The sequence below is a fragment of the Pogona vitticeps genome, chromosome 1 (genome assembly GCF_051106095.1).
Source record: "Pogona vitticeps strain Pit_001003342236 chromosome 1, PviZW2.1, whole genome shotgun sequence".
In the NCBI taxonomy this organism is placed as follows: Eukaryota; Metazoa; Chordata; class Lepidosauria; order Squamata; family Agamidae; genus Pogona; species Pogona vitticeps.
In genome coordinates, this window is record NC_135783.1 from 41,338,947 (window position 1) to 41,357,799 (window position 18,853).

The 18,853-nt window shown below is 43.5% G+C and overlaps 2 protein-coding genes across 2 annotated transcripts in view; one reads left to right on the top strand and one right to left on the bottom strand.

Moving 5' to 3' along the window:
- Positions 1-13,276, bottom strand: part of LOC140704704 (phospholipase B1, membrane-associated-like) — a 34,059-nt gene extending 20,783 nt beyond the window's left edge. The window contains exons 1-4 of the mRNA XM_072991272.2: positions 13,236-13,276; positions 8,921-8,979; positions 6,631-6,694; positions 1-24 (exon numbers count right to left, since the gene is read on the bottom strand). The exon at positions 1-24 is cut by the window's left edge and continues 35 nt beyond it. Of these exons, the coding sequence (XP_072847373.2) occupies positions 1-24; positions 6,631-6,694; positions 8,921-8,979; positions 13,236-13,275 (187 nt within the window). The 5' untranslated portion in view covers position 13,276. The remainder of the gene's footprint in view (positions 25-6,630; positions 6,695-8,920; positions 8,980-13,235) is intronic.
- LOC144585818 (uncharacterized) lies at positions 593-5,836 on the top strand. The gene is made up of 2 exons (XM_078383022.1): positions 593-1,741; positions 1,818-5,836. The coding sequence occupies exons 1-2, from the start codon at positions 1,565-1,567 to the stop codon at positions 5,127-5,129; spliced, it is 3,489 nt and encodes a 1,162-aa protein (XP_078239148.1). The 5' UTR covers positions 593-1,564; the 3' UTR covers positions 5,130-5,836.
- Positions 13,277-18,853: the final 5,577 nt, after the last annotated feature.

Consider the following 18,853-nt stretch of genomic DNA (forward strand, 5'->3'; position numbering starts at 1 on the left):
TGTCTGATGGTCTCAGAGTGTGAACTGTAGAGACAAAACGTGGACTGTGGGTTACTAGTATGACAACTTCTCAAAAGCCTCTTTGCATGAATCAAAGTAGAGATAATAGAGAAGAAGTGACCGTCAATATTTAACATTTGTATCAGTTTATTCTTAAAGGTTTTTCTTAAAGAGTTTTCATAGACGTGTAAGATCTTTAGCATTTCATTTTATGATCTCACATTTCATAGCTGTGTGTGTGTGCATTTGTTCTAGCATAGATGTTCCCTCACTCCCTTTCATCATCCACAGTGCTATCTATAGAAAAATTTCTTTCTTTCTTTCTTTCTTTCTTTCTTTCTTTCTTTCTTTCTTTCTTTCTTTCTTTCTTTCTTTCTTTCTTTCTTTCTTTCTTTCTTCATAAAATGACCCAAGGGAGCTTACATCATTTAAAAAGGTAACTAAAAACAATAAATATTTAAAAAGAATTAAATAAGCACCATGTATAAAATGTTAAATAAAAGCATTATTAAAAACAGATTAAAAATAGACAAAATACTAACCAATTTAAAAACCTCTCTTAGACAGCTAGTCAGTCATGGAAAGCTTGCTGAAGAGAAAGTGTTACATACAGCACTGATGTTACCTGTCTGTCATGGGTTTGGAGGGAAAGTTCCATCCTATGGGGAGTGGAAGGCGGGACATCAGGAGGAGGGGCTGTACTGTATATATATGTGAAGCCTGTGTGGTGAAGTTCAGGAGACGCTGGGATGTGAAGAAGCAGCAGCTGGGAAGAAGAAGCTGGTGTGGGAGTCTGTGTGTCAGACAGGGTACTACTGTGTGTCAGAGTACCAACCTGATAGGTTCAGGTGTCTGTTGGTTAGCCAGAACTGATAGGTTCAGGGTCTGTGCTTCAAGTTAAGGGTTCTGTGTGAACCAAACTGTATGCATGTATGAATGAGACTAAGCCACGTTACTATATCTTATTCACCTGATCATTTTATTTTCCTGTGTGTTGTTTTAAATAAACCTTATTCTTTTATTTATTAAAAATCCATCCCTGGTCTGTGTGACTTCTTATAGGGAATGGTTGGTGGCAGCTTAGTTAACGTGTGGCAGATCCCAGTAGGTCTGGGTTTGTCACATTGATTGGTGTCCAGCGTGTGGGATACGACTGGTCCAGTTGTCCAGCGGTCCAGCAAAGCCTTGGCAAGTGTGCCCAGAGCAAGGGGGGTCTAGTCAGGGACAATCTGAGAGCGCGTAGGTAATCTTCTAGGTGTGCCTCACGGGGGGGTGCACTAGTAGAAGAACGTGTAACCTCAGATTGGGGGCTAGATTAGGGAGCTCTGAGGCAGCCTGTTTTGGCGGGAAAAAGCTGAGGCAAAACTGTGAAATAGCAGTGAGCTAGCTTGTCTGCTGAGAGGCCCAGCAGAGGGGGGTAGACTCTAACTCGCTACAGTTGCAAGTAGTGCTGAAGGACAGCAGCAATCTATAGGGAAAGCTGGTTCTGAGGCAAAAGAAAAAAAAAGTGGTCGTTTTATTTTGAGGCTTGACTTTTTAAAGCAGCCTGTTCTGAGGGGGGATTATGCCCTTGACTCGAAGCCAAATGGCAGAAATGGGTGAAGTGAAAGACCCCCAGATAGACCAAGGTTCTGAGGATGAATTTGGCTCAGTGCAAGGTGACAGCACGGGAGAACAGAACCCAGAACTCAGAAAATTGCTCATAGCCCAACAGCATGAACTGAGGATGAGGCAATTTGAAGTGGAGGAAAGATTAGAGAGAGAAAAAAATGCAGGAAAGGGAAAGGCAAAGACAATTTGAAATAGAGAGAATGGAGAAAGAAGAAAGATTAGAGAGAGAGAAAATTGCTCTGGAAAAAGAAAGAATGGCGTTTGAATTAAGAAAATTGGAAATGATGAACCAGAACAATAATAACAATAGGGATTCTGAGGGAGGCCAATTGTCTAAAGCTGACCTGAAGAAATTCCCTGTGTACCACAAGGGAGATTGTCCTGAGGTGTTCTTTTCCTTAGTGGAAAGAGCGTTTGTGGACTTCTCAGTGAGGGAAACTGAGAAGATGACCATCATGCGATCTTTAATCAGTGGTAGCCTGGCTGAGGTTTATTCAGAGATGCCACAGGAACTGATGAGAGATTTTGCAGAGTTTAAAAAACTGGTGTTTGCAAGACATGGGATAAATGCGGAACAGCTGAGGCAAAGATTCAGGTCCCTCACAAAGAAACCAGAGCAGACTTTTACCCAAGTGGGGGCCCAATTGGTGAGGCTGCTAGAGAAATGGCTATCTCAGGAGGGGACAGAGACCTTTCAGCAGCTTAAAGATTTGATAGCGCTGGAACAGTTCTATTCAGTCCTGCATGGGGAACTGAAATTCCAGGTGAGGGAAAGGAAACCAAAATCTGTGGCAGAAGCAGCCGAGATCGCAGATTTTATTTACCAGATAAGAAAGCCCTTAGGTGAGGAGAAATCTGTAGGAAAACCCAAAGAAACCTACAGCAAGTACTCTCAGGGACCAGGGAAAAGCCAGCAAGGGGGAGGGGCCCATGGTGAAGGGAAGCCCTCAGACATGAAACCAAGACCTCAGATTTTGGAGGGAAAACCAAAACAAGATGAGAGAGACTCAAAATACACCAGAAAATGTTATTTCTGTCAGGGAAAGGGCCATCTAATCTCAGAGTGTGAGAAATTAAAGCAGCTAAAAGGAATTGTGCCTCAGGATTCGAGTGGAACCAAGCCAAAAGCTGTGTTCTGTGTCCAGAAAGAGCAAGGCTCATTGTCACTGAGGGAGCCTGTTGCCATGGCTACTCAATCTGGAACAGCTACATCTGCTGATCAGGCTGAGGAAAATGGTCCTCTTGTAGAGGTCAGGCGCTGCCTGCTGGTGAGAACAGATTCTCAGTTGTTTGAGACAGCAGGGGTGGACGTAGGAATACTTGACCGTCAGTATCGGGGGCTGCGGGACACTTGTTCTCAGGTGACCCTGTGCCATCCAGATATTATTCCTAGGGAATATGTGATCCCAAATGAGAGCATGAAGGTGGCAGGGATTGAGGGGCAGGTGATCTCACTGCCAGTCGCGGAGGTACCTGTGAACTTTCAAGGCTGGAGGGGAGTTTGGCGGCTAGCAATTTCATCGACTCTGCCAGCAGCCGTGCTCGTGGGAAATGACCTGGCTGAACATGTGAAAAGGGTGCTAGTGATTACACGTTCACAAGCCACCACGGGGACAGTTCAGGGGGGTAATGATGAGCCAGAGACGGAAGCAGGTGGGGGAAGTTCAGAAGCTGTGGTGGAAACCTTAACCACAGACAGCAGATTTGGACAGGAGCAAAAGGCAGACGCCACTCTCCAAAAGTGTTTTGAACAGGTGACTGACGCCCAGCTAACACCTGAAACCCCAGTGAGATTTCTGGAGAAAAAGGGGATTTTGTATAGAGAGACCCTGAGGAATATCTCAAAAGGGGGAGATGGGATCAGAAGTCAGCTGGTGGTACCTGAAAAGTATCGCCCCATGATCTTACAAAGGGGGCACTCTGACATGTTTGCTGCACACTTAGGGGTGAACAAAACACAGCAGAGAATCACACAGAATTTTTACTGGCCTGACATAGGGAAGCAGATCAGGGAGTTCTGTAAACAATGTGATGTGTGTCAAAGGCAGGGGAATAACCGCGACAGGACCAAAGCAAAGTTGTGCCCTTTGCCTGTGATTGACACTCCGTTCAAATGCATAGGGGTGGATATTGTGGGACCTTTGCCCAAGGCCACAAAGAGGGGGAACAGGTTCATTCTCACCATTGTGGACCATGCCACAAGGTACCCTGAAGCCATTCCCTTGACTAACATTGAAACTAACACAGTGGCAGATGCCTTGGTGGGGTATATGTCCAGGATGGGATTTGCCTCAGAAATAATCACAGATTTGGGAGCATCGTTCACATCAAAGCTCATGAAACGCTTATGGCAAATCTGTGGAATTAAGCACAAGGAAACCACTGCCTATCATCCTGAAAGTAATGGGTTAACTGAGAAGTTCAATGGGACTCTAATGCGCATGATTAGGGCTTACTTGGCAGAGAATCCAAACAATTGGGACCAGAAGCTGCAATCCCTTTTGTTTGCTTATCGATCAGTGCCACAAGCCAGTACCGGGTTCAGTCCATTTGAACTTTTATTTGGGAGAAGGGTGAAAGGGCCCCTTGATTTGATCAAACAAAATTGGGAGCAGATCACCCAGGATGACCCACAAGACGTTGTGACGTACATAGACTCTTTAAGGAAAGACCTAAAGAGAAACCTAGAGCTAGCAGCAGAGACCCTGCAAGCTCAAAAGGTCAGAAAGAAAGCTTGGGATGACCAGCAAGCCAGGGAGAGGCACTTTGGCCCAGGGGAGGAAGTGCTGTGGCCTGGGCCCTGCAGAGAGAGCAAACTGCAGCTGGGTATCCCAGAAAGAAAATACTTGGGTCACATGGTAGGGGGAGGAGTGATAAAACCCCTAGAGGCCAAAATAGAAGCTGTTCGTGATTGGCCCAGACCCAACACCAAGAAAAAAGTCAAATCATTTCTTGGGTTGGTGGGCTACTACAGAAAGTTCATCCCGAGGTTTAGCGAGATTGCGGCTCCGCTGACCGATCTGACGAGGAAGAAGGCTGATGACCGCATCCCGTGGACCAGCGACTGTGAGGAGGCGTTCCAGAGGTTGAAGCAGGCGCTAATCAACTATCCAGTGCTGCGTGCTCCAGACTTCGACCGGGAGTTCATCATCTACACCGATGCGTCTAACAGCGGGGTAGGAGCAGTTCTTTGCCAGGAGGATGAGAATGGTGACCAGCATCCAGTGTCCTACCTGAGTAGGAAACTTCAAAAAGGTGAGAGACATTTGGCAACCGTGGAGAAGGAGTGTTTGGCCATAGTCTACGCGATCCAGAAGGCCAAGCCTTACATCTGGGGAAGACATTTTATTCTGTGCACTGACCATTCACCACTGCAATGGTTAAAGACAATGAAAACCCACAATAGCAAACTTATGAGGTGGGCTTTAAATCTACAAGACTATGACTTTGAAGTGAAGGTGGTCAGAGGGTCAGTGAACTGTGTTGCTGACGCCTTGTCAAGAAGACCTGAAGATTGAAGACGGCGAAAGAACATGGACTATGTGTATATATTGATGACAAAAAGTTAAATGTACCTGTTTTTTGAACTTGGTTTGTATGAATAAAGGTAAATTGATGTAATGTATATGGTAAATGTTTAAATGCCTAATTGCTATGGTTAACTTAGAATGTAAGTATAAGTAAGTATGATATGGTATGTATAACTGTTGTTGTGTGTTTTATCCAGGTTGTTTTTTGGGAAAAAGCACCTTAGCTTTCCCCCTACAAAACAACTTATAAAGAGGGGAGGTGTTACATACAGCACTGATGTTACCTGTCTGTCATGGGTTTGGAGGGAAAGTTCCATCCTATGGGGAGTGGAAGGCGGGACATCAGGAGGAGGGGCTGTACTGTATATATATGTGAAGCCTGTGTGGTGAAGTTCAGGAGACGCTGGGATGTGAAGAAGCAGCAGCTGGGAAGAAGAAGCTGGTGTGGGAGTCTGTGTGTCAGACAGGGTACTACTGTGTGTCAGAGTACCAACCTGATAGGTTCAGGTGTCTGTTGGTTAGCCAGAACTGATAGGTTCAGGGTCTGTGCTTCAAGTTAAGGGTTCTGTGTGAACCAAACTGTATGCATGTATGAATGAGACTAAGCCACGTTACTATATCTTATTCACCTGATCATTTTATTTTCCTGTGTGTTGTTTTAAATAAACCTTATTCTTTTATTTATTAAAAATCCATCCCTGGTCTGTGTGACTTCTTATAGGGAATGGTTGGTGGCAGCTTAGTTAACGTGTGGCAGATCCCAGTAGGTCTGGGTTTGTCACAGAAAGGTCTTCACCTGTTTGTGGAAGTACAGCCTAGCTTCCCAAGGGAGGGAGTTCCCGAGTTTGGGATCAGCAAGAGAGAAGCCTCTCTCCTGTGTCCCCACTAAACACACCTTCAAGGCCTCTCTGATGATATCAGCACTAGGTAGGCACATAGAGGAAGATTCGGTCTTTAAGACAGCTTGGATCCAAGCTGTTTAGGCTTTATAGGTTAAAACCAGGACTTTAAATTGTCCCTGCATATCCTTGTATTGCCTATATAATAATAAAGTATAAGCTGTCAAATCAATTTCAACTTATTATGACTCTCCCAAGGTTTTTTGACATACACAGGATTCAAAAGTTGTATACCAGTTCCATATTCTGATGGAGCTCAAGAACCATGCATCTTGTCCACGTTTGCAATATCTGAGCAGGCTGTTAATGACAGGAGTTTTTCAAGGTCATTAAGTTATATGGTCACCATAAGCTGGATGTCATGTCATGTTACTTAACAACAATATGTCTCTGAACTATTTAATTACAAGGGATTCTCCAAAAACTGTTGAATAACAAAATCTCATTATTTTTCATTCTCATATTCTCTAACTGAGATGCTTGCAGAATAATATTTTTTCCTATATGGCTTGTGTCAAACTTGAAGAGAGATTGTTGTCTCCTCAACTAAGCATTCCTTTTGCTTTAAAAATGTATTCAAATACAAATACCTGAAGATGAGACAGAGTGAGAAAACATTTGTGTGTTGCAGGAATCCAGAAAATCCGTCAGAGTCTAAAACAAGAAACATTTTAAAAAACAATTTAGAATGGCTAAAGGGTACACAACAGAGTAATAAGATTGGATATGGATGAACAACCTAAGACTGCTAACAGGACCACCTCCTCTTCCTAGGAAAATTTCCAAAAAAAACTCATTACTGAAACATTTCAGATTGGCTAAAATGTATATGTCAGCAACACAGCCATGCACTCTCTACAGGATGACCTTGAGTTAGTCATACTCTTTCTGCCTGATTTACCTCATAAATGTGGTGAGGATAATGTGGAGATAAAAGAAAGCCAAATAAGCTGCCCTGAGATGATTGGAAGGAGCATGGGACAATTACAAAATAAGTAAGCAAGTAAATCAATGTCAAATATTAATGTTATTCTGGGGAGGAAAGGACATTATTCAGTAAATTTCTCTCTCCAGCTTCCTTTCCCCCTCATTCAGGGCTTCCCAAGTCTCTCACAAGTCCTGTATCTATTTTACTGACTTTTGAGCAAGGTTGACAGAATTCACATCTTCATATATGTCCCACTCTAACACCTAATGGGCTCTATTAACATGATCAAAGGTCAAGGATAATGGGAATCAAAGTCCAGAATATCTGGGGCTGGATTCAGAGGAAAGTGGATGGATTTTGGCTGATGAAACTCCCTACCCTCTCTTCCCCATAGCACCTCCTGCAGGGCCCTGAAAATGCTACATGGAGGGTCAAGGTGCCAAATGAATGAAGTGAGCTGTCTTGCAGAGGAGAGGAAGAATCCCTAATAACTGGGTGAAAGACACCTTCTTTAAGCAGAGTTCTTCCATGAGCAGAAGATAGGTTCTGTATCCAGTCCCTGGAGAGACCTAACTTCTTCTAATCCTTGCTTTAAAAAGTTACATTGCCTTAGACATTTCTCTAAAGATAGTGGAAGAAAACCAGATGACAACTCTCTCACCCAAGCATGAGAAGATAATTATTTTACCCAGGGGTGGCAAACCTGTGATACTGCAGATGTTTCTGGAATTGCAGTGATCATGAGTCCCAGACAGCATGGCCAGATACTAGAGATAATTGTAGTCATTGGTATTTATTTATTTATTTATTTATTTATTTATTTATTTATTTATTTATTTATTTATTTATTTATTTATTTATTTATTTATTCATTCATTCATTCATTCATTCATTCATTCATTCATTCATTCATTCATTCATTCATTCATTCAATTTTTACCCCGCCCCTCTAGACAATGTCTACTCGTTGAATTGTCTTCCCCTCTGGGCTTTGAGACCTCTAGAGTATGGGGTTGGTATTCACGGATTAGTGCTGGTGACAAGGATAAGCCTTCTCCTACATATCAAGATTTGACATTGTAGTCACAAGGACAATCCTAGTGCTACACAGAGTCAGACTATCAGCTCAGGAAGCCGATCTGGAGTGGGTGAATATTTGGTAGCGGTGATGGTAAGGAATAAAAGGGAGATGTTGAAAGACACAGTTGTATGTGCCACATGATAAAGTGTACAAGCTCTAAATTAGCTTCCTGTGTTCATGTGTGGTAGCAGGTGCTGCCAAAATAAAATTCCATTAGCAATTCAATCAACTTCTGTAAGTGGAATGAAGGTTGGAGGCACCATCTTGTCCTCTACAACAGGCGGCAAAGTATCTTAGGGCAGCATCATTTCTCCCTCAGAAAAGACCAGACAACACCAATGGGAGATGGCAAGGCCTATGGGGTTCTAAGGGCAGAGATACTGCTACAGAGCTTCCCTCCTTCTTTTGAGTCGTACAGACTTGGTAGGATAGTTCTGAAGAGGCTTACTGTCCTAGCAAGAGAAGCTACTGTCCTTGTAGAATTAGACGCAATTGGTGCAAGGCCACTGAGGCCAAGACATTTTGCCTCCTGAGGCTGAACAGCAAATTAAATCCATCCAAGCTGAGGTGAATGCAGCTGAAAGCCACCCATTGTTTGCATAACCATTTTTCTTCTGGCCTGGTAACAGAAATAAAATTATTCTGAATTAAATAATGAATAGTTTGTTGCCAGAGCAATATCCAAAATGTTTCACTGGTGGTCTCAGGAAACTATCTCACTTTGCCTAATTATAGGGCTGGCCTTAAGTTAGTGCTGGATTTTAGTTCCCACAGAGAGTAAGTTAAAAAGAAATAGGAAAGCTCTATAAACCTGAAGAACACAAGCATCTGTCTCTTTTACTGTACAACTTGTAGAACAAAATGTACACACCTTCTGCTCCATTTCCTCCTTCACATTCTTCTTAGATATTGGAACATAAACTGCAGTTACTTTAAGAAAACAAAAAGTTTGTGTTATTTCTTTGCATCCTTCCCTCCACTCTTTCATCTATGATTATTCTTTCCTGTTGCTTTATATCTGTAAATTAAGTTGGTTCCTCATCAATGTCAGAAGTGGCTTTAATCACTGGATGCAAACAACCTTGCACAGCATCAAAGCTTGGTAGAACTACTTTTTGACAATAGCCCCTAGAACCCACCCATCAGAATCAAGTGACACGTTGACGGCAGGTGGAATCTGGAAGGTGTCGTCCAAAATGGGACTCTTCCAACCTTGGGCAGAGAAACAGTAGCCAAAGAACCATTAATACTGCCAAAAGGAGAGAGATGAGCATATACCGGCAGCCGACCTTTAAGACTTCGATCCTATACATACACTTGCCAAGGAGAAAGCCCACTGCAGCTTACTTTTGGGTAGATGCAGTGGTGGGATTCAAATAAATTAACAACAGGTTCTATGCCCGAATGGCAAATAAATAAATAAATAAATAAATAAATAAATAAATAAATAAATAAATAAATAAATAAATAAATAAATAAATAAATAAATAAATAAATAAATAAATGCCCAGGACAGTGGGATCCGATGAGAGTTTCTTCTACAGTGGTCTCCCTACTGCCTATCATCACAACTACTTCTCACATGATTAAGATATCTGGATAAGTGTATCTGTTTGGGCATGCCGCTGCTGTTAACCTCACCATGGGCATGTGCCAAACACACACACACAAACACACACCTCACAGTGGGTGCTTATGACCAGGTTTGACAGAGAACTGACACATCTCTCCTTCTCTTTACCTCCTATTTCACCCTATAGCTCACCAGTAAAAATTGCTTCCATCCCCTTTCCTGCTCCTGAAATGACTGATAGCCCTGCTTGTTGTTACCTGGAGGCTGCCTTTGCACACCTGTTGAGGAGTTCTTCTTCCCCCCCCCCCGCTTCCTTCTGGCTTGGAAGGTATGGTCTCTTTTCAATCTGTTGCCACTCCACCTCAACCCCACCACCTCAATCGGTCCAGAACACTGCCAAAGAGCCCGAAAAACCCACAACAGCCAATATCAACAAATGCTTGATTAGTATGCTCTCATGTATGCCTTTTCTGGAGAATGCTGCCTTCTCATGATGGTCCCTCCCCCTCGGAGTCCCTCTGGCCCCCACCCACCCCCCATGTTGACCTGTGGTCAAGATGCGTCTGAATGTCTGGAGAGAAGAGTTTCAATTCCCCTTATCTATTGATATGTTTATGTGTTTTCCTTTCTTGGCCCTGGATATATGGCCTTCAAGAATAGTAAGTCTTACTAGTGTTAAAATACTGATAGCTGTCTTCCTCCTTCTAACAGAGGGGGCCATCTCTGTGTGCCATTTGTCTCCCGAAATTGTCAGTTTTGGGGCAGGAGGAAGAGTTCTTTGTTACTCTAAATGAGGCTTGGAGGTTTCATCTCTTTGTGGTGTGAGTGACTTTTCTATTGCATACCTTGCTTGCGTGGATCAATGAGACTGTCACTGGTTCATGCATTGGATATTCTCTGGGATTTAAAAAAAAACTGTTTCTAGGCAGAGCAACAGTCTTATGTGGTACCTTTAACTTGAAAAAAATCATAGTAAAACGAGGACGGTTGTTTGTTTGATTGAAGCTGTTTCACCCCAAAACTTTTTCCCTCTGTGTCCTGCCCTCATGCCTTGTCAATCACACACACCCCTCTGCCTCGAGGCCATGGGCTTTCCTCCAGTGACATCAAGGACTCATCCTCCCCCCTTTTCCCCCAGTGACACCGCTGCTCTTTCCAGGGCTTTATCTCTCTCACCCATATCCCACCTCAGACGGCTCAGTGTGGAGTGGGAAGGGAGGCAGTTAATTGTGCCCCCTCTCCCTCACTCATCGCTGGTCACCTGGCCCCTCCTCCTTCATTCATCTCAGGCCAACAAACGGTTCTAAGAACCAATAGTACATTTAGGAAGCGGTTCTATAGAATAGGTGAGAACCTGCTGAATCCCACCTCTGGGTAGATGGCATCTTAAATACATCCTATAAGAAAGAGCAGCAGAGCCATCTGCCCAAGTCAAGTGGGAGAGGTATCATCTGGGCCTTCCTGTGCATACAGAAAGTCCAGGAGGTGACAAGAAACCAGCAAACAAATATTAACTTTAGTAGTTCAGAACCCCGACAAATGAGACCCCACACTTAAGAACAACAGTAGTCCTAATCACTGGACTGTTTTTTCAAGGCCAAATAGATAAGATCTATTTATAAACAATGAGAGCCTATTGAGAAAACATTTGGCATTAAATATTTCCTTTTTTTCCTCTCCCTCTTCTTTTTCTCCTGTGCCATGTCTTCTTAGATTGCAAGCTGGCCACTAACAGCAGTTTTTATTGGACTTCGTATATGGAATTTAGGGATGCAGAACTTCTAAACTTTGAACAAGAGATGGAAATTTGTCTACATAAAAACGTTATAGTTGTAGACTTCTGCAAATCTGTTGTTGAGGTTTTAACAGCAAAAGCATTATGACGCTTAAGTTATACCCACCCTAAAGACTTCAGCAATCATTTGTTCTCTTACTAGAGAACTTCAGGGACTGTAGTTATGTGAGGATTAAAAATCTCTCATCCTCAGCAGTTTGTCAAATGATCCTTTGAAGAAATGCCAAAATGCTAAAATGGGGCATAAAACCTGTCAGCTAGTAATATAGACATAGGGTTTTGCCACAGAAGAAGGCAACTAGCAGCAAGTGCTCCCACTGCTTGCTGATAAAATAAAAACTAGTCTTTTTAAAGCAATGCTGAGTGTGATTATTGGACTATTTAATGTGTGCAATGCTCATTGACTTGAATATTTCTGCCTTTTGTAGCCGATGGTAACAAATAGTCCAAAATCTTGATAAAGCCAAGCAACTGTCAGCAATCTGGTCCACCCAACCACCCACCCACTATGCTTTCTTCCCAACAAAAAGCACAAACATGCACACTTCTGTGTCATGGAACTCTAGGCTCACATCCAATTAGTCCCAGGTTAGCATAAACCTACTGAATCAATGGAACCTAAAGAAGTATTGACTTGCTACAGTATGTTTCCATTGATTCAGTCAGTCCACTCAAGTTGAGAACCAGGAACTGGATGTAGGCTTCGGTACTTCAGTGGGCTAGAGAAGAGCTGGCCTAAGATGCTTTGGAAATGGAGGGGGCGAAAGAGTAAGTCCCCACCACACATAGCTTCCACATACAGAAACAAACTGGACTGCTAATTGCATCTGGATTCAAAACCATGATGGAACTATATATTCCATGGCATACAAGGAGATCAAGCTCACTTTGGTAGTAACGAATACACTGTATCGCAGTAACTGCTGCCTCCCAATCACCCAGCATCTAACAGATAAGTTGGAGGGACTACTATGCACAATAGTAACGGCAGCCCTGGCATTCAGCATTATTCGTTATTTCCTAGTCCCAGAAATTTTTGCTCCTTCTCATGATCAACCACCTGAGATTTGAGTGCGAGATTATACTTCAGGATGTACCTGGAAAGCATTCAGGATGAGGACCTTACCTAAGAAAAAGGACAGCCAGAGAAAGATCAGCAGCCTTTTCATGCTTGGCGCATTTATGAATGAGCCGTTCCACTCCAGGTAAGATGTTCGTTTTGCTTCACAGAGACCTGTATGGAGTTTTTTAAAAAAGTCTCTGTCTTGATGGCTTTTTATATCTTTGTGAGCAGATAACTCAGCTGTCATAAATTTTATTGGCCTTTTCTGCCTTTGAAAATGCAGCCTTTAGAAGCAAAATGATAAAATATTAACATTTCAATGCCATTGCTTAAAAAGACAAGTGTCATGTACTTCACACATCATTACCTCCTGTAAAGAGTGAATAGGAGAACTTGCCCTTTAAGTACAGACAGATCCTGCTTTGCACATTCCCATTTTTAAAATGTTTTTTTGTCTTGGAAAAAATAGTTTCTGTACCATTACATTTAAGCAGATATACTGCTTCAGTTACATGCTTTTCATTGCATCTGCTAGCAGACTTCTGCTGTATGATGCCAGGCTGTTATATCACCAAGCATTACACTTAAATATACCACCAGAAGTTAAAAGAAAGAGGAAACCTATGCACTATTTGTAATTACTAAGCAATATGTTCCGTAGTTTTGGAGCAGCCATTCTATTTCATTCTATTTCAGCGACATGGAGAGGGGGTATTTGCTTCTTGGGTAACAGCCTATCCTCCATATCATCTTACCCAGGCTTTGTGCTCTAGGGAGGACACTCCAGCTTTGCATACAGCATCGAAACAACACAGGAAGTAGCAGTTACCGGTTATAAGTCTTTGCTCATAGAGCATGACGCCAGATGCTGCCTCGCTATGGTCTGTTAACCTCATGGGTTAAGTGGGGTTTAGGGTGAAAGCCGACAAGCAGATCAATAACTGTGCACCATGCAACAGTCATAAGAAAACTTCTACCCTAAATCTGGGCACCTAGAATGTAAGGACAATGACCCCTGGCTTTTCTGACTACGGCTTTCCTGACAACCTGCAAGAAATAGACGATGTGCGTAAGACAGCTGTCAATGACATGGAACTGAGTAGACTGCAGATGGACATTGTTGTCCTGCAAGAGACGAGATTGCCAGACTCGGGATCTGTCAAAGAAAAAAAACTTCTCATTCTTCTGGCAGGGAATTAAATGAGACCAGGGAACATGGTGTTGGCTTTGCAGTCAGATCTCTGCTGAGATCCATTGTTCCACCTACTGTGGGGAGTGAAAGAATCCTGTCTCTGCAGCTCCACTCATCAGCAGGACTGGTCACCCTCATTAGTGCATATGCACCAACACTGTCGTCCACAACAGAAGTGAAAGGCAAATTCTATGACGATCTGGCAGCTACTATCAAAAAAGTCCCTGAGAGAGAGCCACTGTTCATTCTTGGAGACTTTAACATTAGAGTTGGTGCTGATAACAATTCTTGGTCCATTTGTCTAGGCTGTTTTGGCATTGGGAAGATGAACGAAAATGGCCAACGCTTGCTGGAGTTTTGCTGTTATTATGGTCTTTGTGTCAGCAACACATTCTTTAATACGAAGCTTCAACAGAGTTTCCTGGAGACATCCAAGATCCAAGCATTGGCATCAGCTTGATTTGATACTCACTAGACATTCTAGCCTTCCTAGTATTACGGTCATACGCAGTTACCAGAGTGCTGATTGCGATACTGATCACTCCCTGGTGTGTAGTAGAGTAAAACTGCGAACAAAGAGATTGTATCACATGAAAAAGGAAGGAAGACCACATATTGACATCAGCAAGATTCATGATCAAAGAGAAGTGGAGGAATCTGCCCAAGCACTTGAGGAAACCCTTCCAGGCCCGGCTGATGCAAATGCATCTGAACGATGGGAACACTTCAAGAATGCTGTTTATAACACTGCCTTGTTCATATTTGGCAAGAAGACCAAAATATGGCAACTGGTTTGAAGCCCATTCAGAGGAGCTGATGCCAGCCATCAAGAATAAGAGGAGAGCTCTAGCAGCATGCAAAGCCCGTCCTAGTGAATACAACTTGAAGGCTCTTTGAGCTGCTCATAGCCAAGTCCAACAGGCTGCCAGGAGATGTTCCAATGATTATTGGCTTCAGCTCTGGTCTCAGATACAGATAGCAGCAGACACAGGCAACATCAAGGGAATGTATGACAGCATCAAGCAGGCTTTAAGTCCAATACAGGAGACATCTGCTCCCCTGAAGTCTGCTACAGGCGCGATCATCCAGGACCGAGCACAGCAGATGGACCGTTGGGTGTAGCACTACTCTGAGCTATATTCCAGAGAGAATGTAGTAACCGAAGAAGCACTGAATAACATTGAGTGTCTGCCTGTCTTGAAAAATTTGACAGCTAACCAACCTCAGCAGAAATAAAAGTGGCCTTGGATTCCCTCACCTCCAGCAAGGCACCTGGCAAGGATAACATCTCCATTGAAGTGCTGAAGTGCTGTAAAGAGATAATCACTACCGAACTGTATGAAGTCTTTTGTCTTTGCTGGAGGGAAGGTGGAGTACCGCAGGACATGAAGGATGCAAACATTGTCACATTGTATAAGAACAAAGGAGACAGGGGCGACTGCAATAACTACCATGGCATCTCTCTTCTCAGCTGCTTGCTTGTGTTGTACTGAAGAGACTCCACGTACTTGCAGACAGAGTCTGTCCAGAATCACAGTGTGGATTCTGAGCTAATAGATCCACCACTGACATGGCATTCTTTCTCAGACAGTTGCAGGAGAAATGTAGGGAACAACAACAGCCACTCTTTGTGGCCTTCATAGATCTTACGAAGGCCTTTGATATGGTTAGAAGGGATGGCCTTTTCAAAATACTTCCCAAGATTGGATGTCCACCTCAACTCCTCAACATCATCAGGTCCTTTCATGAGGGAATGAAGGGCACCGTAGTTTTTGATGGCTCAACATCAGATCCCTTTGACATCCGAAGCAGAGTGAAAAAAGGCTGTGTCCTTGCACCAACCCTGTTTGGGATCTTTTTTGCTGTAATGCTGAAGCACGCCTTTGGAACTGCAACAGAAGGTGTCTATCTCTGGACTAGATCAGATGGAAAGCTCTTTAATCTCTTTAGACTGAGAACAAAGACCCAAGTCCAACTGAAATGCATGCAGGACTTCCTCTTCGCTGATGATGCAGCCATTGTTGCTCACTCTGCTGAAGACCTCCAACAACTCATGAATTGTTTTAGCAAGGCCTGCCAAGACTTTGGATTAACAATCAGCCTGAAGAAAACACAAGTCCTGGGCCAAGGTGTGGACTCACCTCCCTCTGTTACCATCTCCACACAAGAATTGGGGGGTTGTTCAAGACTTTGTGTACCTTGGCTCAGCAATCTCTGACACTCTCTCCCTAGATGTCGAGCTGGATAAACACATTGGAAAAGCAGCTACCATGTTCTCAAGACTCACAAAGAGAGTATGGCTGAAGAAGAAGTTGACGGCATATACCAAGATCCAAGTCTATAGAGCTTGTGTCCTGAGCACACTCCTGTACTGCAGTGAGTCCTGGACCCTTTGTGCATGGCAGGAGAAGCTGAACACATTCCATATGTGTTGTCTCAGACACATTTTTGTATCACCTGGCAGTACAAAGTTACAAATAGAGTAGTCCTAGATGGAGCTGGAATTTTCAGCATGTATACATTACTGAAATGGCAACATCTACATTGTCTTGGGCATGTTGTGAGAATGGCTGATGGTCGGATTCCAAAAGATCTCCTGTATGGAGAATTAGTGCAGGGAAATCACTCCAGAGGGAGACCACAACTGCAACACAAGGATATCTGCAAGTGGGATCTGAAGGCCTTAGGAATGGACCTCAACAGATGGGAAACCATGACATCTGAGCGTTCAGCCTGGAGGCAGGCAGTGCATCACGACCTCTCCCATTTTGAAGAGACCCTTGTCCAGCAGGCCGAGGCAAAGAGGCAGTCCCAGAAGCAGTAAAATCAGGGAGCTGGACAGGGGACAGATTGTATTTGTCTTCAGTGTGGAAGGGATTGTCTCTCTCGAATTGGCCTTCTCATCCACACTAGATGCTGTTCCAAGTCCTTGATACAGAGCATGTTACCATAGTCTCTTGAGACTGAAGGATGCCTAAGAAGTTCTGTAGTTTTGGAGCAGCCATTCTACAAAGAAAAGGCTACTAAATTACTCTCACTTGCCACCGCACCCCACCTCCAATGAGGGAAACTCTCAGAAAATACCTCCTCTAGAGCTCTTCATTCTCAAACAGTGTTGTATATCAGAAGAGCCATGTCCCAAGTTATACAGTTCTGAACCCCAGTTCTATTGGTAATCATGACCAGCAGAATGTCAGAATGGTGCTAATCCTCCTGCCTGACCAGACTTCTCCTGCTGCCCCCTTCCTTCCTTCTGCTTTCATCCTCACCACCACCACTGTCCTGTTCCATTGAACTTGCTGGTTCATCAATGCCATTGGGTAGCCAGATTCTTCGTCCTCAAGATGGGCTCTCAGCCCACTTTTTAAAATCTCCTCCTTGTGTGAGCATGTGTGTTTTAAATCCAGTGTGGAGGACCATTTCTTCACTGGAAATGAGGGATGAGGCTTCTGGGAGTTGAAGTCCGAATGTCCCCCATGAACAAGACTTCATTTTTCCTGTGGATGATACACAGGACAGTGCACCAGGTTGTCCACCATATTGAAACATTTCCTGATCATTCATTCATTCATTCATTCATTCATTCATTCATTCATTCATTCATTCATTCATTCATTCATTCAGTCAGTCAGTCAGTCAGTCAGTCAGTTAGTTAGTTAGTTAGTTAGTTAGTTAGTTCTAACGTTTGTATTCCACCTGACTTAGTGAAATCACTATTCTGGGTGGTCATTACAATATGATATAACCCCTAAAACACCAATTCTGAAAATATAAAAAGTGAAGACACTCTCCAAATCCAAATAACAACCTAAATAAATAAGCAAATAAAACAGAATGATGGAGACAACCCTCAGGTGGTCCGGGGCGGAAGTGTACGCTAGCTGAGAAGGAGAATATCCTCAAAAAACCCCCTTAAAAGTGTGGTTTTCAGCTGTCTTTAAAAACTCCAGAGGGAAGAGGCCTGTCAGATCTCTAGCAGCCATTCCAAAGTGCAGGGGCCACTACTGAGAAGGCTATTGTTCCAGTTGAGGCCTTCCTTGCCTCCCTTGGTGTGGTCACCCACAGCAGTATGGCCAAAGAAGACTGAGTGGAACTGGCAACACTTCTGTAGGAAGTGTTGCTCTGACAGTTAACAAAGTCTTAAACTTTGAAGGGCCTTGTATGCTAAAACTTGCACTTGAACCTGGTCCTGAGACACAACAGGTGGCCAATGGGGATATATTATCAAACTTCTTCACCTCAGTGACCAACCTGGCTGCCACATTCTGCAGTTGCTGTAGTTCCCAGATCAGCTTCAAGGGAAGTCTCAGATGCAGAGCACTGCAGCAATCAATCCGTGAGAAATCAGTACATGAACCAATACTGTCAGAGATCTCCTATCCAGGGTAAATAACCATCACCTCCCCCAAAAAAAGAATATACTGTATCACTTACATGGCCCAGTCCATTATGACCCCTATGACAGAGCTCAGCAACCAGGGCAGGCAAGGATCAAGAGAGGAAGTGATGGCCCTGCAGCACGCCAACACCCTGTCAATGTCCTGAAGTGTAGCAGGCCAAAACTGATCTAAATGCTTGGCATTTCATGTTAATCTCCTGAGCAATTGGTAGAGTCAAAGTCCCTTCATATGGCTTCAGCCTTGGGTTGGAAGTGAGCTGCCAAATGATCACAAGTCTGATCATCAAACGGAAGACTTCCATCTGGAAATCAGTGTGTCAGTGAGACTGTAGACCACCTAGGAGAGTTGTGCATGCAACTTAGATGCCTCACTGATTAATTTACTATTAAATGTCTTCCTTACAACTCTTACTGTGTTAGAATAACTCCCAGGCAGTTTCTTTACAGCAGCCAAATTCAAATCTGAGGGAGCTTTCCTCCATCTGCTCTGTAACCATCTCCTCATTAATTTCATGACCTGAAGCTTTGGCAACACTCCAACCCAACTCTTGCCTGGGTATGAGCCAGTATTTCTGCGCTTCTAGATTTCTCTGAGAAACCTTGTTCCCATGGGGAAAGGCCCTCCAAGGCTATGACTTTGGGTAGGTGTGGGTGTGGGGGCTAGACTGCACGATTAACTTCAGGAACATGGTAGACAGGAGGATTTTAATTTGCCAAAAGTTAACAAGCAATGGCATTTAAGCTATCACATTAGGTTTCCTCAGTTCAAATTGCTGGGCATC

What these genes read in the sequence shown, in the direction of transcription:
- LOC144585818 (XM_078383022.1), top strand. Translation starts at nt 1,565, where the DNA reads ATGCCCTTGACTCGAAGCCAAATGGCAGAAATGGGTGAAGTGAAAGAC. An exon ending in TGAGGATGAGGCAATTTGAA is followed by an intron (nt 1,742 to 1,817) that starts GTGGAGGAAAGA and finishes GAGAGAATGGAG; the next exon opens with AAAGAAGAAAGATTAGAGAG.